At 48.2% G+C, this 20,086-nt stretch overlaps 6 protein-coding genes across 6 annotated transcripts; 4 read left to right on the top strand and 2 right to left on the bottom strand.

Moving 5' to 3' along the window:
* The first annotated feature begins 712 nt into the window (after window positions 1-712).
* Window positions 713-3,546, top strand: F5B22DRAFT_489533 (uncharacterized protein). Its single transcript, XM_047972322.1, has 6 exons — window positions 713-1,163; window positions 1,304-2,464; window positions 2,546-2,830; window positions 2,885-3,064; window positions 3,112-3,129; window positions 3,191-3,546. The coding sequence occupies exons 1-6, from the start codon at window positions 842-844 to the stop codon at window positions 3,430-3,432; spliced, it is 2,208 nt and encodes a 735-aa protein (XP_047826205.1). The 5' UTR covers window positions 713-841; the 3' UTR covers window positions 3,433-3,546.
* Window positions 3,191-4,577, bottom strand: F5B22DRAFT_489553 (uncharacterized protein). Its single transcript, XM_047972323.1, has 3 exons — window positions 4,513-4,577; window positions 4,271-4,433; window positions 3,191-4,188 (listed from the first exon to the last, which is right to left on the bottom strand). The coding sequence occupies exon 3, from the start codon at window positions 4,138-4,140 to the stop codon at window positions 3,730-3,732; it is 411 nt and encodes a 136-aa protein (XP_047826204.1). The 5' UTR covers window positions 4,141-4,188; window positions 4,271-4,433; window positions 4,513-4,577; the 3' UTR covers window positions 3,191-3,729.
* A 297-nt stretch (window positions 4,578-4,874) lies between these two features.
* On the bottom strand, window positions 4,875-7,882 carry F5B22DRAFT_626130 (BAR domain-containing protein). Its single transcript, XM_047976220.1, has 3 exons — window positions 7,130-7,882; window positions 5,704-7,000; window positions 4,875-5,643 (listed from the first exon to the last, which is right to left on the bottom strand). The coding sequence occupies exons 1-3, from the start codon at window positions 7,163-7,165 to the stop codon at window positions 5,621-5,623; spliced, it is 1,356 nt and encodes a 451-aa protein (XP_047826203.1). The 5' UTR covers window positions 7,166-7,882; the 3' UTR covers window positions 4,875-5,620.
* A 488-nt stretch (window positions 7,883-8,370) lies between these two features.
* On the top strand, window positions 8,371-10,721 carry F5B22DRAFT_626127 (cysteine desulfurase). Its single transcript, XM_047976219.1, has 2 exons — window positions 8,371-9,689; window positions 9,904-10,721. Exons 1-2 carry the CDS (start codon window positions 8,577-8,579, stop codon window positions 10,324-10,326), a joined length of 1,536 nt encoding a protein of 511 aa, XP_047826202.1. The 5' UTR covers window positions 8,371-8,576; the 3' UTR covers window positions 10,327-10,721.
* Window positions 10,722-11,090: 369 nt separating this feature from the next.
* Window positions 11,091-13,011, top strand: F5B22DRAFT_626125 (uncharacterized protein). The gene is made up of 3 exons (XM_047976218.1): window positions 11,091-11,833; window positions 11,911-12,102; window positions 12,176-13,011. Exons 1-3 carry the CDS (start codon window positions 11,729-11,731, stop codon window positions 12,437-12,439), a joined length of 561 nt encoding a protein of 186 aa, XP_047826201.1. The 5' UTR covers window positions 11,091-11,728; the 3' UTR covers window positions 12,440-13,011.
* A 3,738-nt stretch (window positions 13,012-16,749) lies between these two features.
* Window positions 16,750-17,829, top strand: F5B22DRAFT_639581 (isoflavone reductase; the record flags this gene model as incomplete). The annotated part of the gene is made up of 3 exons (XM_047977735.1): window positions 16,750-16,872; window positions 16,928-17,552; window positions 17,609-17,829. 3 exons carry the CDS (start codon window positions 16,750-16,752, stop codon window positions 17,827-17,829), a joined length of 969 nt encoding a protein of 322 aa, XP_047826200.1.
* Window positions 17,830-20,086: the final 2,257 nt, after the last annotated feature.

Below are 20,086 nucleotides of genomic sequence, written 5' to 3'. Positions count from 1 at the left end.
CTGGACCGTAGGAGCGAATCCCAGTCCTAGCTATTCAAGTCTATCTAGTGTCGAATTACAATTATACAGACATTGAAGCATGCGAATATAGTGCCATAGGTGCCCATTACATCTTGAGTCGACCTCCAAGCAGGAACATGGGGTTTAAGCAATGTCAGGCTACACATTAACGCTCTCTAGTACAAGGGGTTCCTGAAAGCGTATATGAGCAATGTATATTAACCGCGAAAATGCAAAACGAATGAATTGATGAAGCTATCAAAGTCCTGCATAGCTAGTCAAGGACATATTGCTCATCAATGTAGCATCATTACTCGTTTGACATAGACAGTCATTCTGCACGTAAAGCTAAGATTACCTATAAACTGTACAAAGCTTTTGGACCATTACACTGATGACACATCACAAACACGCAGCCCGCACCTCATCTTCATCCCTCTTGCTATGCGTGTATGACTCTTCGTTCACTTGTTTACTAGTTATCTGCTGAAAAAAGAATATCACAAGGCACATTTTGCATGTCAACGCGCTTTTAGCTGTGAGAAATCGATATCAATCGATATTTTTGGAGATAGCTCATGATAAGCTTATGACCTTAAGGTATAAATGAGATCCTGCGGCTGTCCAAGGCGGTAATACACCATAATACCGTTGATTCGCTTGGAGCGTAGGAATGAACCCCGCGCCAGGCAACGCAGCCTGCTATGCCCGGTACCATAGGGTTCGGCTGCCAACGTAGCATCAAAGGTGTCCTTCACTTCTGGGGTTTGATAACTCAAAGTCTCATCTGAGGTTCTCTTCTGTAGCTTCTTCCTTTTCACGGTGGGCTAGCCTTCCTATCATGGCGGGGTCAGCAGGCACAAGTTCGGTGAAGCCGGAGTACCAGCACTTCGTTCCTCAGTTCATCCTGAGGAACTTCGCTCACAAATACACTGGGCCCCAACGCTCCAAAAAAGGGAAGAAGAAAAAGGGCGATAACATGTTCCGCGGCGAGCTTGTTGTCAATACTGTCAACCTGGGAGCCGATCCTTTCGACATCGAAGAGGCAAAGGTTAAGCGTGTTCTCGGGCAATATGATATGTATCAAGATACGACCCTACACGAGGCACAACGACGAGAGATTGAGACGATGCTTGGCAAGTTGGAAGCCCACGTTAGTACTAGTAGGTATAATTATATAATTATATGTTCCGTCCCTCCATAATTCAAGAGAGTAATCGCTTCTAAGAGTTCAACACGGATATCCCCTGAACATGAGATTTCATTAAAACATACAAAAACGTTCTAACCCTTATGTTTTCAGTCTTCCGCAAGATAACCAAGGCATTTGACTCCGGGGAGCCAAATGTATGGGTTACCCGCGGAGAGCGGAATTCGATCCGCAAATTCCTCTTCATCCTCAAGTATCGTGGATCAGGCTTCCATCGGCGTTTCAACTACGAAAGCTCTGATCAATATGACTATAATGACAAGGAACTCCTACAGAAGTATATGGAAGAGAAGGGCTTCAAGCGACCCATTGATGTCTGGTTCCAGGGTCTCAAAACGATCATAAACCTAAAGATGGACGCAGATGGTTGGGAAAAGGAGCTCGCCGACAACATGTACCTTGAAGATGCAAAGTGGTTCCTAATGCACACGCAAATGATGTACATGGCTATCTTGGCACCAGAAGATCTAGGAGCCGAATTCATACTCACAGACAACAGCTACAATATATACGAGGGGCCGTCCACTGTCGAAATGAATCCCCTCACGGGAGTGGCTACCGAGACCAAATGGACCAATCTTCATGAGTTTGCCCCTTTATCCCCGAAGTTGATGATCGTACTGCGCAGCTTGGTCCTTCCTATACCAGAAGAGGACAGCGATCCAAAGCTACGGGCGTGGAGGGAAGAAACGCGCAAGATGGCTGGTGTTGACCGCTACTCGTCGACTCTAGCTGACCTGCCCATAAGTAAGCCGCGCAACTCCTACAGCGAAGTAGTAAACGGCCAGGTACGGCTTCGGGCAGGCGAAGACGGAGCCAGACGAAAAACGGACAAGTTTTGCTTCCAATTTTTCTCCGTCGGCGTAGAGCACGTACACAAGATCAATCACATTCTATTTGACAATGCATACTCATGCACAAACATCGTCTTTTACTCCGAAGACTCATTCTCGAATACTTTGGAGTGGTACATGACTAACACAGACACACTCTCTAAGGCGGCGGGGATAAATTCAGCGGAACAGCGGCGCAGGTTTCTCGTGAATCTCGCTACGTTGATGAGGCGTCTAGGATCAACAAAGGAGCCTGTATGGGCAGAAAACACAGCTAAAGTCTTGTCCGACTTTGAGAAAATGAAGGGACTACAGCGCTCGCTACAAAGTGGGTTATTAGATTGGCTTCACAATGCCGAGCAGAAACCCGAGACAAGCTCCGAGCTTCCACAAGGGCCAAATTCCACCTATTTCTCTATTGGTAAGTCTCCAACCCGAAACTCGGTAGTTCGTGATACCGGTATGGAGTGATCGCGCGTGGGTGGTGACTAAAGCTGCATAGGCGGTACCCGCGAGACACTTCTAGAAGATATGAACCTCGTCAAAGATATGTGGCGACGACGAGTCGACGTAGATGTCGAATCGCGCGGCCAGCCAGAACCGATTCGAAACCGAAACCGCGAACGACTCGTTGAAGAGTTTATGACGTACCCTTCGAGGAGAGTATTATTCTATTCAGGGCTGGTGCGAGAGAACGTTTTGATGCACCATGATGACGGGTATATGCAGAGGCGATTGGACGATATTCTGCAACGGCAAAGACCTCCAGAATATATAATTGCTAAAGGTAAACAACATTCACTCTCACAACCTGACTCGATCCCCAGACTAATCCGGACAGCCCTCCACGGCCGGATGTCCATGAACAAGCTGAATTGGCTCATCTACAGAACGGCAATGAACGATATCGAGAGGGAAAAAGAACAGTTTCCCGAGGACGAGCTTTGGGAAACACCCCTTCCTAGCATTGAAGGGGCTTTCCGACTTGCACTGATCGGCAAGATAGTATTCCTCCTCCCTGGTAAGTACTCACACTAGAAATGCCGGATCAAGACTAACCACTGACAGGACTGCTTAAAAACTGTGGTAAGACATGACAATCTACAGCCTAATGAACGATTCTGAGTACGTACTGAGCGCAAAACAGGAATACCCGAGATCGAGAGACTAGCCGCAGCCCAGGAAGAAGAGATTCAGCATCACGATCTCAAGAGAATAAGGGGGTTGCCGTATCGCTTCATTCCCGACGATCAGAAGATCGAGCTTCTGACGAGGATCATGGTCAGGCCGCTGTTTCGAGAAGTCCTCGCTGATAAAGTAGAAGCTAGCTTGCTGCCGAGATTGGAGGATGTCTTTTTCAGGATATCGTTCCCTACTCCGCCTATCTGACTGCCCTGATTATGGCGATCTTCGTGGAATATAGGGGAATGGGCTATCTAAGGTAGGATCTCAGCGAGTTATTTGTGTAATTGAGATATGTTTTTGTCATATCACGATCCAAGACGAAAATAATGGTTGTGGATCATATTGCTGCTTCGCTCTATTCTGAAACTTCGCGCTACTCGTTTAATATACTATGGCTATGGGTACTTTAGCAGGGGATTCTTGTAGGGTACAATGAAACAAAAAAGGAGGCTATTCCGCGCTGCGTGTGATGACCGAATTCCGCAACACCAAGACTCTCATTCAATCCACATCGTATCCGTCGTCGGGCCACGCATCATTCCAAGGATCGTAATCCGCCCAATCGTCGACTGGCAAATGCCACAATCTTTCCAAGATCGGTTGCTCTCTGGCTGCATTGCGCTCTTGGATTTGCTCTCGATCGCGCTCTCGTCTCCGCCAAATGCGGTCGGCGACGAGGGACATGGCGGCACCGGTGAACATAAATGCGACCCATACCGTTGTCACTGGCCAGATCACCATGTATGCAAAGAGAGCAGCAAGAAACATTTGAAGTTTCACATTTGTATCTATCGCCAGCACAGCCAGCGGCGCGAAAAACGCGGCATCGCGGCCTCTCACAAAGAAAGCTAAGAAGATGGCGAAACTGAGCCTCCTCCGGATCCAGTCAGGCCCAACTGGTCGAGGCGGCATGGTGATATCGAAAGGGTTGTGATGAATTTTATTTCTTGAGAAGAAATGCTTGATCGTACGTTAGGATTAGTCAGTCTGCGATGTGGTATAGTTCTCGAGTATATTTGTTTCATGGAGTGGCTTAACATACCTGAGTTTATAATCACTGTTTTCAACTTGTCTCGGGTTCCTCAACTCCGATAGTGGTGCTTGCAGATCGTCGGTATGTGAAATTAGAAGGATTGCATAGTTTCTAACAAGTAGTTTGTTTAATAAGTGTCGTAAGTGTAAGGTTGTTGGTGTTATTACTGCTGCTGGACCTATATCGATGATCAGGATGTGTTCATGACGAGAAGAACAAGAGGGATAAGAGACAGGGACCAGAAGTATTACAAGATAACCGTAGCACAAGCGAGCTATACTCCTTCCCTTGAACGCGCGGCTCTCAAGTGTAGCTGCCATGGGCGCATTTATCTGTATAGGTAGGCATCATCATGTCGATAGAGATAGGTGCAACTGCGAACTGTGCAAGTCCAATGCGATTGAACATCGCATTAGGTACTAAGAAATATTGACCAGCGGCGGAAACCTTCTGCTGTTGAGATAACGAGAGGTAATAGGCTGTCTGCAATAGTCAGGACACTGATTATCAAGAGCGAGACAAAGCTCGGAGCCCCTCGTTCGGCTCATAAAAAGTCAGTAAGTCGACTATGGAAATCACTGGTCTAATCAATTTCGAGGTGGGCAAGTGTCACCCCAACATTTCTTGTATAAGTTTAGAAGGTTCTTTATATAAAAGTTACAAGTAACTCATAACTCCAAGAGCAAGCTATCCAAGCTGCAGTAAGATAGATTATATCAGATGCGCTTCGCCGTGCTCAGATTGAGTTCAGTGAATAAGCCTATCAGGAAGATGCAGGATAGACTAAAACGAGAGAAGATGAAGCACGACGACCAACGACTTTCTCTCGAGTTTGGAGTTCTTTTCATGTTTAACATACTAACTCACTAAGTCTAAACAGAAGTAAACATTCCCTCTCAACTTCATCATGAATCCACATCACACTTTCAAATCCCTAAGGTAGTTAGTAACAACGTCACACCTCTCCTTAGCATTTTCGTGTTCTCTGCCCTCTACACGGCGTGCGATGAGTTACGCAGAACTTGGCAAGGAGAGGACCAATACTCTGCCGGCTACGGACTTATTGTCTGGGCTGCGTAGCCATCGTGCTATTAGCTACCTGCTAACCACTATACTATCCGTACAGGAGGCGCGTTGGTATAATCTGACCAAGCAATGCTAAGGTGTCACTTTGCTATCTTGACTTATATTGGAAGGCGAGCAAGAAGTGATCTAGCATGGCTCTGACATTTGTTTCTCTCTTCGCCAGTATGAAGATGTCGCGATTCGGGATAACTATCAGGGTATCCAAACTGTACACACGCAGTTATCGAGGTTTCATCACCCGTAGCTATAAGGCATTCGACGATGCATTGGCTTCTAGCCGAGTTTGACATAGTTTCCTTTCAAGTACCTTATCAGCGTGTCGTAAATCAGACAGTCAAGTCAGCAAACGAGCTTACCTGGGAATTGACCTTGTCGACCGTTTATTTTACCTGACCACCACTCGTTCTCATTATTTGTTCTCGAAATAATTTCTATTACATCACCAGCCCTGAAGCTCAAGTCGCCTTCGGCCTGTGCAGAGTAGTCGTACAGAGCTGTTACCGTCTCAACCGCCGGTGCGCCGGCTAATCGACTGGGCTTTGGCTTTGGTGGAGGGGGCTTAGGCTTTCCTGCTGCTGCCGCCGCTAACGCTGCAGAGGAGCTGGGACTACCGGGTACCGGAGGGAATTTTGAAGGAAGCGCGGCCGCAGAATAGGGCGGGGGTGGGTTCTCGGCAGTTTCGGCTTGTGATTGCTGTTGTCCATATTTGAATGAAGCAGCTGGGCTTGGTGACACTGGCGGCGGGCTTGTAGCTGTCGTTGGGGATGACGTCCCTTCAGTGAGTAATCCAGCTGGTCCACTGCCTGCCTCGATAGCGGCCGGTTTATTTCCATACTTTGGTGGTTTCTGGCGACCACTCGTCTTGAAGCGTACAATGGTCAGTTTCTCGGCCTGTTCCTGTATGTCACCGCGCTTCTCCAAGAAGGCTTCTTCAATGTCGAGATTCAGATTAAAGTAGCCGATATCGCACTGCTGCATCTTCTCGTGTAGGGTGTAAAATATGTTTAGTTGCATGTAGTAAAACGACTGGAAGAGAGGCTGAATGAATTCACGTTCTAGGTGGAAGAGCTTAGGCAGTTCATCTTTCAGTAGATCATTGAAGTAGTTATACTCCTGTGTGGACTGCTCTAGATCACTTTCGGCCTTCCATATGGCTTTCTCGTCCTTGGCTGACTTTTCTTTTTTGTCTTGTAGCTTCTTCAACGTGGTTCGGTGACGGTCATAGTCAAGCTGCTTGTGGTCACGTTTGACAGCAGTTTTTCGAATAACCTTTAGCACATCGAGCAGCTCGTTCGCCGGGCGCACAATGCGCGTATCGATCATCTCGAGCTCAGGCGCAATAGTGTCCTGTAGGTCTTTGACTACCGCCTCGTATTCCTCACATGCACGGATGCCTTCGGGGTTGCCATGGACGACAAGCGAATCAGGGTCAGATACGCGACCAGATATGGGCTTATAGATCTCGGTCATGGCTTTGCTAAATTCGATTTGGTGGTTTAGCATGCCATTAATGGCGTCGAAATATTTTTTGCTCGAATCATGGAGGCGCTTCGTCTCGTTTTCTAGCTCCTGAAAACGGCGCTCCGAGTCGATAAAGACAGCATCTTTGGTATGCTCGCCAATGTTGAACTTGGCCTTGAGCTGTTGTGGTGCCTACTCCGAAGTACCCACATTAGTTCATCTTGGTTAATGCAGCGCAAACAACCCAGCGATGAGGACAGTAATAAGAAGAAGGGGAAGGGTGGAGGAGGGAAGCCGAGTGAGCCGAGAGCGTCAACTTACGCGAACCACGCTCTTTTGGAAGCCCCGAAAGCTCATGTCTGACGAGGCCGATGCAGTGATCTATTTTCTAGCCCGACAATGTGTATTTTGCGCGTGCGCCGAAGCGATTGGGTTGGGCGGAATTGGGTTGTCGCTATTGAAGGTTGATCAGTTGAAATGCGACGCCAGTAATGGCGGGGTTTAGCAGAAGGGCGGGTCCGTGTTGTCTGTTCGTTCCTTATATCCTGCGCCGTCTCTCCAGTACGCCGATATAACAAATGCTGCTCGTGATGTGGCCTGTCAAATGGATATACAAAAGATTCCGATAGAGTGTTCTCCAGGCAACAGAATAGGTCCTGGGTGCGCGGCCGGGTAGACAAAGGAAAGGATGACAGGTGTGTGTTGTAAAAAAGGAATACCGGTAGAAGCGAACTCTGAGCCAAGAATAGCACTAAGATCCTACAGTCATGCTACGTAGCAGGCTGGCAGCAGCGTTAATGTGTAGAGTATGTGTGCGTATGCGTGTATGTGTGTATGTGTGTATGTGTTGTGTGTTATCATATGTGATATGTGGTATTTCCCCGGCAAGACAGGTTAATGGCCGACGAAGTTCAAGTCGTCGTGGCAGTGCTGTGATGAGGCCCGGTTGATTTGTGTTGGGTTAGATGCCCAAGCCCGTCGTCATCGTGTGGCTTGGCAGCACCGAGATGGAAAAGGCAAGAGGCACTAGCGAGGTCGTAGGTTACGGCACAGACAAGCCGTACATAATACCGGTATACTACAGGTACAAACGCAGGATTATTTTCAGATACTTATAATACCAATACCTACTTACATATACTCTGTAAGCTCTAACAACTGCCCGTGTAACCTAGAAGCAAGCTCCCTAGCGTACTACAATATCGTATCAGAATCAATCATCAACAGGAGCATCATGACCGTCCTGTGGTGTAGCTTGTATGTCTACCTCTACATCTCGTGACAACTGAGTGCCGGAATTAGATAATGGTGCCAGATTCCTTTGTCTGATAAGTGTACCTGGCTTCCCTCGCAACGTCATTGTTGGCCCCCCCGCCATTCCAAATTATGACGGCATGAATTTTTCTGGATGCTTGCTAGACTTTGGTTAGCCATATTGGGCTAGTCCGACCCGGGCTCGGCCCTGACATCTACGGAACGCAACAACTATCAACCGATATTACGATATTACAATATCACGATATTACCATTGATTAGAGGTGGAAACACCGAGTCTACGCCGAGTGGAAAGTAAGCTTCCCCGCCCTTGCTTGGAGAAAGCGCTCAACCGATATCACCGAGCTTCGGTCTTACAGTCCCTTAGCTTAGCTCAATACCGATCGAGAACTTTTCGATATTTTTGTCAATTTCGCCTTTGGCCACCTCCACATCCCGTCCTTCCTACATTCTCTCTCTCCTCTCTTCAACATCCTTATCCCCGCACATTATCATGGCCAATGTAGCGACCACCGCCTTGAGGCGGGCCTCGCGCCTGGGTCTCAAGCAATCCTTCTCTTCCGTCCCGGCACGGCCGTCCCAGTCTCTACCCAGATTAGCCGCTGCCACCGTGACAAGGACAGCGCGGAGAGGCTATGTCTCCGAGACAAAGAGAGACAATGCCCAGGTCAACGTGGAGACCGCCATCAGACTGGATAAGAAGGATTTTATGAACGAGAAGGGCGAGCTGGTCATGCCAGGCTCCGCGAGTGCTCTGAATGCCGTCGGTAGTCCCGTCGCCGAAGTCCTGAAGGACGCCAAATTGATGGACGAGGGACAACGACCCATCTATCTCGATATGCAAGCCACCACACCCGTAGACCCCAGAGTCTTAGACGCCATGTTACCTTTTTTCGTTGGTGTATATGGAAATCCGCACTCGCGGACGCACGCATATGGGTGGGAAAGCGAGAAAGCTGTCGAGGAGGCCCGCGAGCATGTGGCGAAACTGATCGGCGCCGATCCGAAAGAAATTATATTCACAAGCGGTGCCACGGAGAGCAACAATATGAGCATCAAGGGTGTGGCTAGGTTCTTTGGCCGCTCGGGCAAGAAGAAGCATATTATCACGAGCCAGACTGAGCACAAGTGTGTTCTCGATAGCTGTCGGCATCTACAAGACGAGGGCTTCGAGGTCACCTACTTGCCTGTTCAGAACAACGGTTTGATAAACATGCAAGAACTCGAGGCCGCCATCAGACCAGATACCGCGCTTGTCAGCATCATGACCGTGAACAACGAGATTGGTGTCATCCAACCCGTCGCCGAGATCGGCCAGCTATGTCGGAAGAACAAGGTCTTTTTCCATACCGATGCCGCCCAGGCCGTGGGCAAGATACCCCTCGATGTGAACGCCATGAACATTGATCTGATGTCCATTTCCTCACACAAGATCTACGGCCCCAAGGGAATCGGTGCCTGCTATGTTCGAAGACGACCCCGAGTCAGGCTCGACCCTATCATCAGTGGTGGTGGTCAGGAGCGTGGTCTACGAAGCGGTACTATTGCGCCGCCTCTCGTCGTCGGGTTTGGTGAAGCCTGCCGAATTGCTAAAGAAGATATGGCAGTAAGTTTGGATTCCTTGTTTTCGATTTGATTACGTTTTAGCTTTGAGTGATTTTTATGATGAACTGCTTTAAACATGCATGGCTTGCTGAATTCCTTGACCGGAGTTACTTTGTTGATACACAGCACACGCGTCTGATCTATCTGTTATGCTCATGCTTTCACATCCTTGACGTTGGTTTCCATTATGGCTAGGCTGACGAGAGCACATCTAGTATGACTCAAAGTACATCAAATCCCTCTCTGACCGACTCCTCAAGGGCCTCATGGCTCTAGAGCACACAACCCAAAACGGCGATCCTAACCATTTCTATCCCGGCTGCGTCAACGTTTCGTTTGCGTACGTCGAGGGCGAATCACTTCTCATGGCGTTGAAGGACATTGCATTGTCATCAGGCAGCGCATGCACGTCTGCATCGTTAGAGCCAAGCTACGTGCTCCGAGCGCTAGGCAACAGCGACGAGAGTGCCCACAGCAGCATCCGCTTCGGTATCGGCCGGTTCACGTCAGAGCAAGAAATCGACTATGTCCTCAAGGCCGTGCAAGAACGAGTCACCTTTTTGAGAGAGTTAAGCCCACTTTGGGAACTCGTTCAAGAGGGCATTGATTTGAACACGATTGAGTGGAGTCAGCATTAGCCTAATCATGTCCCTTGGTCTATATCCTGGCGAGCGGAGGAAACTAACGTGTAAAATTATTATTATGATGAAATTGGCTTTATGGAGTTTGGGCAATCGGTTAGGTGGTTGGGGGAATTTGCATCTTTCGGCGTGTCTATGATTCCGCCGGCTACCTTCTTTTCCCATATCCCACCATGGGATGGGCGACCCGTATGGCATCCGTTGCAGTTGGAACGGAGCATCGGTCGCAACGAGTAAATACCTACATTGATGTATAATGATCTCTCGCTGTTCGGGCATAACGATGGCGATGTTGGTACATTGCCAACCATGTATGTATGCCCGTTCGATTCACTACATTTAGCGCCTCGTAGGCCTGAATCAAAATACCCAAAATTGTTTTGAACTACTAAGACATAATCCTGCCTAAGTCTTACTTTTACGTGTGATTATCTTGTATGAGATTTTAATGTTGCTACATGAAGCTGATCTGATATGTCAAATTTTTTTTTTTTCTTTGTCTGTCTCATTTGATTATTCCCTCACTATCTCCAGCTAAGATATCGCGCGATCAGTCAAGGATGACCGTTACGTTGGTGCCTATCGACTTCTACATGTACTAGGTATAGTACTGCAGATGTGGGTAACGGAAATGATGCAATACTGCTTTATCGACTAGAAAATCACCTGCAGCCGTGCAGTGAATCTCAGATTCCGATACCTGAGTAGGTACCTAGTCTCACAGGTATGACCTAACTTGATACAATAAATCTACCTAGGTACTATACATGTTCTTTGTGTACCCACCCCACTGAGGGACAGGGCAAGAAGCGAGAGGGGTAACCTGAACAAAAAAGTACGCGTCTACCACTGTACGCTTTACATCAAGAGGTGCCTACATATGTACTTCGTAGTTAGGTACTGTTTTTAATGAACTGGAGCACAAATCGGAAACAAATGTACGTAATTATCACCAGCCACTGCCGTTCACGGTAACAGGTAGGTACCTGGCTAGTAGCTAGGTCCGATCCAGGTGGTTCCATGTGACAGCCCGGCAGAGCCCTGGAACCACTGACGTGGGGAAGCTGTATCACAATCCGAAACTATGACATCATCAACAACCGGGTAGCTTTGACAGCTCTTGCCATGTCTTGGTCTTGCGCAAACGCCTCCATCGTCACTTCGATCTAGAGCTTTCTTTGGTCGACTAGTATTTTCTCGCCTGTTGGGTCGAGATCGAGAATCCTTATATAAGAGCTGGCTTTTTCCCATAGTCTACACCATTCCTTTCTTCACTCATCATCACGAACAACCACAACAACAAACGAACCATCCATCTACCTAAGATACCAATCCAACACTAGACACCTTGAACAAGTTATCCTTAATCAAATCAATCAATCAATTCAACTTCACCACCATGTCTACCAACGATAACACCTCTACTCTGAAGTCCGCCATCGACGATGTGACCGGCGCAGTTCAGAACGCCATTGGTAGCATCACGGGCTCTACTGCCGACCAGGTATGTCGAGAGCCGCTTTTCTCGCTCAACCACGTCTTATTCACACAATGGATCGACTAACCGTATTGCTGTTCCAGGCGAAGGGTGAGGCCAAGCAGCACAAGGCTGACGCCGAGTACGATGCTTCACACGCCACAGTCAAGATCCCCGGCCTGACAGCCTCATCTTCCGGCGCCGTCGCCAAGGATGACTCCGACCGCGGTGCTGGCAAGTACAACCAGACAATGGGCTCGGCCAAGGAGACTATCGGTGGATTAGTCGGCTCAGAGGTATGTATTGGGAAATCTGAACGCTTTCCCTCTCCCTTGATGAATAGCTCGAGCTAACAGATCTTTACTCCAGAATCTCAAGGCTGCGGGCCGCCAGCAGAACCAGGAGGGTCAGGCACAGGAGGCCAAGGGCCAGGTCAATGACTACGTCTCCGGCGTGGGTGACCGCGTTGCTGGAACCGTCGGCGGCGCCTTTGCTGGTATTACAGGCAACAAGGAGGCGCAGGCGGAATACCAGAACCAGCACGACACGGGCAAGACGCAGCAGCGTGGAGCCGAGCACGACATACAGAAGAAGGCGGATGCTGAATACGATGCTTCTCAGCGACCTGTTTAAATTCGGGATTCGTGTGAGGAAGATGGGTACTCTTGCCATGGACTCAACGAGGTGCTGAGCGCGCTGATATGATACCCCCTGAGTGTGAGATATGAGATATGAATGAGAATGGCAAGAAGGATTCCTAAGAAAGCGGAGGAATAAATCAGTGTACTGAGTGTACTAGCTTGTATGAATACACTGATATGAAGAAAAAAGTTCACTTTTCCTGACTTGATAATTTTCATTTCTCTGAAACTTATCAGCTCGTAGCCTCATCGGACCACATAAGTTCCATGCATAGCGGCTTATCCAGCCCATGTTTTTCTTCTCTCTGAGTTCTATGCATTGTAGATGACAGGGGAAGGAACTCGGGGAGAATGCCACCATCACTTAGAAATTCGAAATTAATAGGACAACTGCCTGCTAAGTAAATCGGATGACTATTTCTTTAGGAGGTATGCTCGACTTCCATGGTAGAATGATACTTTGTTGTGACGATCCCAGCCATATTGGAAGCGTGTTATGGCGATAACCTTGGATTTCAGATGTTACGTTAACTCGTAGGGTCTGAATTGTGTATTAGCTCTCTCTCTCTCTCTCTCTCTCTCTTTTTTTTTTTTTTTTTTTTTTTTTTTCAAACTTTGTTTAATTAATCAACTAGCTTGGAAGCCCGTAGAGCTCCGGTACTTTCAAGGCGTGTTCAACCTCGGTTTGGACTGGTCCTACCAGTAGGTCGTTCATTGAACTACGACGTCCGGAAGTATGAACTCTGATTTAACCCCCTTTCGAAAGCCCTTGGCAGCGCTGTTGGTAGTTCGGCGGCGTACTTGGGGCATGAAGAAATCCCAGGCGTACGATATAGCTGAGATTCATTCTCAATTGCAGGTCCGTTCTTAGACTAAGATGAAGCTCGTCTGCAAAGACCATATCCTTCTGCCCTCCCCTCTTCATGTTCCTGTGCCACTTGCATGCACATAATCCGCCATAACGTCTGTCAGCGTCGTTTGCGGAATGTAGTATCGCCCATACCGAGGCAATGGGAGAACCTCAGACACTGGGCGTTCCTTGGCCGGTAATCTAGAACTGTCTCTAGGTAGCACTCCAGCTCCTTTTTTTTTTCTTTCCTTCTTTCCTTCCCTCCTTCTCCAGTCTTCTTTACAGAACGCCCCCCAAAAAAAGTCCTACCTACCTACCTGCCAGTCAGACATATTACCACTATCCTCAGACCGGGTCGGTATCCGTACTTGGTAACAGTGTAGCAGTAGCATTGATGGTAGTACGTACGTATGTATGTAGTCAGCGCGTGGGCCTGGGGTTATAACGTTGTATACATTAACCTACTGGCCTTTTCCCTTGGGGATTAGGTATGAGGTTACATGAGGCTGCTTGCTCGCATAGCAGGGGATGTCCGGGCCTACTGCGCAGAAATTTGCGAGATTACTCTTAGCCAGTCCTGTTTGGTTGTTTCTCCCAGCTCTGTGAATCGAGATGCGTGAGTAGGTACCTAGGTAAGTAAGGTACGGAACAAGACGGGTTTTCTCGAGGATGGCAGCCTTGGACGAGAGTGCCTATTCCCTTCTACTAACACTGATTGGGTGACAGAGATGATGAAAACACGCCTGAGGCCTACACTAACTACATGTTCATATCTACCTAGGCAGGCTGCTCGATAGCTGTCCAAGAGATAGACACGCTTAGTCTAGGTCCGCGAGGCATACATGCAGAGATAAAGTGCCGGGGGAATCAGAACAGCGCGAGGTCTCGAGGCGAAGAGGAAAGGAGCCGGGCGTGAGTGGAGGGGAGAGTGAGTCAACGCGACTGAGCCGCATTGTTAGTGTCTGTTTGCGAGTAGTTAGTTTTGGGGACTTGGAGGAGAAAAAAGGGATGGAAAAAATTTTGATAGGGTAGGGAAGATATGCAGGACTTTGTGGGTTTCTGGTGAAGGATGCACGATGTTTGGCCGAGGGCGTGTCAGGCAAAGGTTCAGCGATGCACTTGCTGGGAATAGTTACTCCTCTGGCTACGACTCTACGACCCTACCTCTTACCGTTGGCATGGATTTGGGGGGGGGGGGGGGATGACAGTGGAGTGGAGGGGGCCCGGGAGGATGGGGGGGGATGGGATGGGGCTCACGCACTACAAAGGTACCTAACCTATAGTACTTACTTAGCAGGGAAGTAGGTACCTGCCCCCCTGTGGCCTGTGGCGTCTGCCGCCGTCCGCTGTGGAACTGGCAAGGGTCCGCGGGCCACATGCAGCAATTGCCTAGAACATCTACCTACCTAGTACCTAGGTACCTGAGGCTAGACAAGTTGGTACCTACTCTACTTGAGTATTGAGTAAGAAAACCAAAAACTCAGTGATGCCAAACCCATTGAAACCTTTCTATGATATTGTCAAATAAGCTACATAAAAACCCGGAGATGATTACAAGGCCAATAGTGTACTGCAATGATTGCCCAAGGCTGAGTATGTTCAATGTTGATTCAGTACTACAGGACCTCGGGAGGTACATACCTCCACCAAATACCTATATGTAGATACCTAGGTACCTAGGTTAAGTAGATAGCCGTGGGGCTCCGCCTTCCACTACCCACCACATCTTGGCCCCCACCCCAACTTCCTCAACCTCTTCTTCTCTTAGAAGAACAGTCGAGACATGAGGATCATAGCGACAACGATCAGAGTTCCGCCGTGCTAAATTTGAAATCCAATCAATGCTACTTTCCCGGCTCGGCCAATGGGCTCAAGCCTGTTTGGTATGCCCCATTGAGCATGGTCATCGACTAGCCGATCCACTCACGGCGTGCCGTCCATCATCATCCAGTGCTTCTCTCTACCACTACTACATCACAAAATCGGCAGCCCTGACCCGTTGATTAAATGAAGCTCTTCTTTTCTGTAGCACTGCTGCTCCTTGTTGTTAATTTACCCAGCCTACTCAGGATTCCTCGCGTGCCACGCCTTGTCCCACATCTACTCCTCAGCAGGGCGTTGACAGTTCGGTGAACTCTCAAGTCCTCGAGTTCCTTTGACTTGATCCCGGTAAAAGCCGCATTTTTTCTGACAAGATGCCTTACAGTAGCAGCAAGCTTGGCCATCTATTATTCGATAGACGGCCAGAGTTTCCCCCTCGGCTGCCTGCCTCGTCTACTGGCACTCCCCGTCGTTTTGAGTTGAGCCTAGTTTGGCCTGACTTGAGGAGTTGATTGGTACTTGACATGCAGTCTTTTCCCTCTGCAACTAGGTGAATTTGTATTCCCGTGTGCTTCTATAACAGTCAGCCATGTGGGTTCTCCCTTCCAGAATGTCGGATGCTACCGACGCCTGGGGAACATGGAAGAATTGCCATTACGTCCTACCATTGTAACAGGGCACTCTGCAAGTTCTATCAGCCATAGTCTATGTGTATAGTGATGTTATTTGTGACCTCTATGTATGAGGATATTGCTTTTTAGCCTTGCCAGCCTGCTTCCGACCCTCTCTAACGCACAGAACGTGGATGACCATATAAGCGTCTTTGGTACGAAGATATTTTCCGCTCAGACTTATTCAAGCTTGTGTTGATTCTGACGGAACTCGCTCTCGGATGTGGCCGAAGCCACTATGTCATCGACCGCACTGGTGTAAGGCCTCTTCAGGCAACACTCCCTAGGCCCTTTTGCTCGACATGGAAGAGATACCACGGGACCCTAGCAGAACAAGCCCACAGCTCGGCTTTTCAAGGATATCTATCACCTGAGATTCGCCGGCCCCTGCTGGTCGTTTGATTCACGAATATGGTTAACTAGGGATGGACTTGTCGAGCTACTCGGAAGTACTTTGAGAGACGGAGTCAAATTATTGAGCCTCTTGTACTATCCTGTCTGTGATTTACTCTACTACCCACGGAAATCGTGGATCCACCATACAGGATTCTATCCTAACTTTGCTTCTCAGCTATCGGTCATTACATCTGGAAACAACTACCACTCCGCCACAGTGTCTTCTCATTCGCCTGGATATCCCGGCGTGAGTGTGCCTTGAGGCGCTCCGCTTCTAATGACCTCAGAGCTCTAGGTTTCGTCCCGAGGGTTTCACTTTCTAAAGTGGTATCGTCCTTTCCTTTTGAGGACTGTATGCCATGGGCTATGCGGACCCTAGCTTGACTCATTAAACATATAAAATGTCAGCATACTCTGTAATACTTTCCAGTACGACATCGTTGCACGGTAATTCCAGCCGAGCTCTGAAGTAGTTACGAAACCAGTTGTCGCCAGCCCCTTTCCTATAAGCCCAAAAATTACTATATAAACTGTGGAAATTGGTTGCTTTTCACTAAGTTCATCATGCCAAAGAAATCAGCTTTCGGGATGATGAGGATTGCGATCGCAGGCGCCGGTGGCCTTGCAGCTTTGATAACACGAGAGCTATCTAGGAGTGCTCATGCTATTCTTGTACTCTCACGAGTGGTTAGACCTCCAAGCTAAATCCGATATGTTGAGACATACTACTGACATGTAACAGCACCACCCTGAGTTCGAAGCCGAATATGAAGATTGTCAGGTCGCTATTGTTGATTACAATGACCCAGGGTCTTTACAATTTGCTCTCCAAGGGGTAGACCTAGTAATCTCGACGATTGCCGGAGTAGAACAACTAAATCTCATCGACGCCGCCAGACAAGCTCGAGTACACACCTTTGTGCCCTCCGAATTCGAAGGGGCTCTAAGCCATAGACCCCCACCCGATATCGACCCCTTTAACAACGGCTCCTCTGGCGCTCTAGATCAACTACGACACTGGTCATCATCCAGGCATTATCCGATGAAGTACACTGTCTTCTCATGTGGCATCTTTTACGAGCGCTTCGCCCCAGGTGGTCTTCGGGCTTACAATATGGGGGGTAGTTGTCGACTCTTTCACCAGGGTGACTACTTGGTTGACATTGAGATGGGTACAGCCGAACTGCCTCAAGTCAATGCTCAAGGCCGTCCAATTCAGATCACCCTAACTTCCGCTGAGGACGTAGCACGTTTTGTAGCGGCAGCCGTCGAACTCGGTATTGACAACTGGCCACGTGAGTTCAAGATGCGCGGTGCACGTATCACGCCCCAAAGGATAGTCCAATACTGCAGTGGGGTCAGACAAGGTATGTTGTTCAGGCGCTCTCGCTTCCTTTATTTTTCGAAGCTAAGCTGTGCCTAGTCGAATTCAACGTGATTAACAGGCCCTACTCCGAAGTAGTTGACTGGCTTGAATATTACCGAGAAAATAACGACGAAGAAAGATGGTTTCAAATGCAGCATGTCCTCCAGACAGCCAACGGTCGATATACTTTCAACGATACTAACTTAAACGAGCTCGTTGACGTTGTGCCCATGGATTTTCGACAATGGTTGTCCAGTGTCTGGGGCCCTGCACAATAATCATCCCAAAGAAGATCGCTCAAAGACCACCCGCGACCATCAATATCTATCTCTCTACCCCCTTGGGCTATACATTTCAACAATGCGATACTTTCTCCTTTTATAATCTTCTTTAATCGGAACATCCATTGGGTCTCTTTCTGTTTTCTGTTTTATTAGATCTGTACTGGCGACAGCATACCCCACACCACTTTCTGCATGGTATTTTTGTTTCAGGGGACAGAGCTTGGTACTATGTCAACATTGATTTAACATAGATTTAGAGGTTTCGCTAGGGATGACTCCCTGGCCGCAGCCTGTTCAATGGTTATCACAACCTACACCACACAATCCTTACTTATCTACAGAGGGATTTGATTGCCCTTGCTGCAAACCAAGTGCATTGTACCAACAGCGCAACCGCGGTTTCATAACACGGGCTTTTCAAGACCTTGTGATGCTGACTTGTCATCTATCCTGTAGTAGCTCGGGCTGACTAAAACATCGAGACTCTCGCCACTGGCCTGCATATGCATCCCTGCGCTACTATATTCTTCTCACCGCCGCCACCGCACCAAAACACTCACATCTGAAGCAGGTATTGTTTAGATAGGTACTAGTTCCGATCGGTAGTCTGTGTTACCTTACCTTTTAGCCCCGGCTCTTCTATCTTAGTCTTCCCAATACGGTCGCATTGAATGCTAGGTAGGTAGATATTGTCGCTACCGAGAATCTGGGTCGACGCGGGATGTTGCGGGGTTCAACTCGGAAGTTCTATGTGAGTGCAAGGATTTATAAATAGAAATCTTTCTAAGTAAAAACGAATTCTAAACCAAGGTAACATTTAAGTATATAAACGGCAGGACCTGTACATATATGCCTGAGGCTACTTCGTCAAGACTTATTACATGAAAGGGTATCCACGAGACCTCGGATGAAGTGCACCTTTAATACTCGGAAATATCCCCCTTTTTTTTTTTGTGCACATTGAAAGAACGCCGAATATGATCACACACACATAGGCTACCTATTTTCGCACAGGCACCGCCGCAATGAACATCACATACACGAATCACGTCTCACGTACAGGCGCCGTCGTTGCTTGTGACCTACCTTCCTTCTCGGCGTCGCGACGGGCTCACTATGTCTTCCCTTCTTCCTTCCACATTTCATCGTATCTTCTGATCCAGTTCCACGATCAGGCACACACACACACACAAACTCAATCAAAAGTCCCCGAGTCCCCGAAAAGGAAAACTCGGAGAAAATGGTCGAACACCGATAATACGGGCTCACCGAAAAGGAAGAAAGAAATGGACGAACGGTAGGAGAGTATAAGTGATTACGCTGGATGCCCGACATGAGGATATGACTCTGTTGCCTGCCAGCCTGCTTCGTGCCAGGAAGGTAGGTATCTATCTGTCTGTCTACCTACGTAACTGTTCTTCCGAGCCTACGAGCCTACGGGCTTGTGATTATGCCTAAGGCGCTCGTGGACCCGACTTTTACGTATACGTATGGAGAAGGCAGATAGGCAGGCAGATATATGCCTGGGTTGAATGAGGTAAGCAAGTAGACGTATGCATTGTAACGAAGGGAATAAATATGTAGCGTAGCGTAGCGTGCGTAGGTTAAGACTGCACGCCGTCATACATGCTTGCAGGCAGGCAGTGATATGCGTGCACTTCCCGGTTCATGCTCGTGTTGCATGCGTACGTACGATAAAGAGGGTAGGGTATCTCATATGAGATGAGTACTTAATTATGTAGATAAGTACATGAGTAACTAGTGGACTACATAATGAATGCTCTGGCGCAGAGAGTGCACAACGAAGATCATCTGGTCCTGATCCTATCTACGCTCGACTGTCTGCCTAATATAATCGTCGATTTCTTGGTTGATGCGGTGAGGTTGGTGCGCAGCTTACTTACATATATACTTACATGCGCACCTCATGCGTACTGAATCGGCACGCTTGCTGACTTATCTAGTAATACATGTGTGTTTCTCTGTTGGGGTGCCTATTTAGAGGAAAGATGAGTGCAGCTAGTTTCGTAATGAGGTCGTACTCGGGTTGACTTGAATGGTTTCTAGACAGACAAGAGATCTGCTTGGTTACGTGGCGTTTCTGGCCAACGGTATTATTATGTGACATGGGAATCTTGGTCGTGGAATATACTCTATTATGCTAGGTTATGCTGAGAATGCTCTGGTACGCCGTGCTGATGGCCTGTTGAGGGCCCAAACATAGCTATTTGTTCCTCTTCGTTACACTAGG

This window comes from Xylaria bambusicola (assembly GCF_022495145.1).
Source record: "Xylaria bambusicola strain CBS 139988 unplaced genomic scaffold F5B22scaffold_65, whole genome shotgun sequence".
NCBI classification, from domain to species: Eukaryota; Fungi; Ascomycota; class Sordariomycetes; order Xylariales; family Xylariaceae; genus Xylaria; species Xylaria bambusicola.
Note: the sequence above shows the minus strand (reverse complement) of the source record. Positions and strands in the feature narration are given on the sequence as shown.

What these genes read in the sequence shown, in the direction of transcription:
- F5B22DRAFT_626127 (XM_047976219.1), top strand. Translation starts at nt 8,577, where the DNA reads ATGGCCAATGTAGCGACCACCGCCTTGAGGCGGGCCTCGCGCCTGGGT. An exon ending in TTGCTAAAGAAGATATGGCA is followed by an intron (nt 9,690 to 9,903) that starts GTAAGTTTGGAT and finishes GAGCACATCTAG; the next exon opens with TATGACTCAAAGTACATCAA.
- F5B22DRAFT_626125 (XM_047976218.1), top strand. Translation starts at nt 11,729, where the DNA reads ATGTCTACCAACGATAACACCTCTACTCTGAAGTCCGCCATCGACGAT. An exon ending in CGGGCTCTACTGCCGACCAG is followed by an intron (nt 11,834 to 11,910) that starts GTATGTCGAGAG and finishes TTGCTGTTCCAG; the next exon opens with GCGAAGGGTGAGGCCAAGCA. An exon ending in GTGGATTAGTCGGCTCAGAG is followed by an intron (nt 12,103 to 12,175) that starts GTATGTATTGGG and finishes TCTTTACTCCAG; the next exon opens with AATCTCAAGGCTGCGGGCCG.
- F5B22DRAFT_626130 (XM_047976220.1), bottom strand. Translation starts at nt 7,165, where the DNA reads ATGAGCTTTCGGGGCTTCCAAAAGAGCGTGGTTCGC. An exon ending in TCCAAAAGAGCGTGGTTCGC is followed by an intron (nt 7,001 to 7,129) that starts GTAAGTTGACGC and finishes ACTTCGGAGTAG; the next exon opens with GCACCACAACAGCTCAAGGC. An exon ending in TCGACAAGGTCAATTCCCAG is followed by an intron (nt 5,644 to 5,703) that starts GTAAGCTCGTTT and finishes GGTACTTGAAAG; the next exon opens with GAAACTATGTCAAACTCGGC.
- F5B22DRAFT_489533 (XM_047972322.1), top strand. Translation starts at nt 842, where the DNA reads ATGGCGGGGTCAGCAGGCACAAGTTCGGTGAAGCCGGAGTACCAGCAC. An exon ending in TTCCACCTATTTCTCTATTG is followed by an intron (nt 2,465 to 2,545) that starts GTAAGTCTCCAA and finishes AAAGCTGCATAG; the next exon opens with GCGGTACCCGCGAGACACTT. An exon ending in AGAATATATAATTGCTAAAG is followed by an intron (nt 2,831 to 2,884) that starts GTAAACAACATT and finishes TAATCCGGACAG; the next exon opens with CCCTCCACGGCCGGATGTCC.
- F5B22DRAFT_489553 (XM_047972323.1), bottom strand. Translation starts at nt 4,140, where the DNA reads ATGCCGCCTCGACCAGTTGGGCCTGACTGGATCCGGAGGAGGCTCAGT.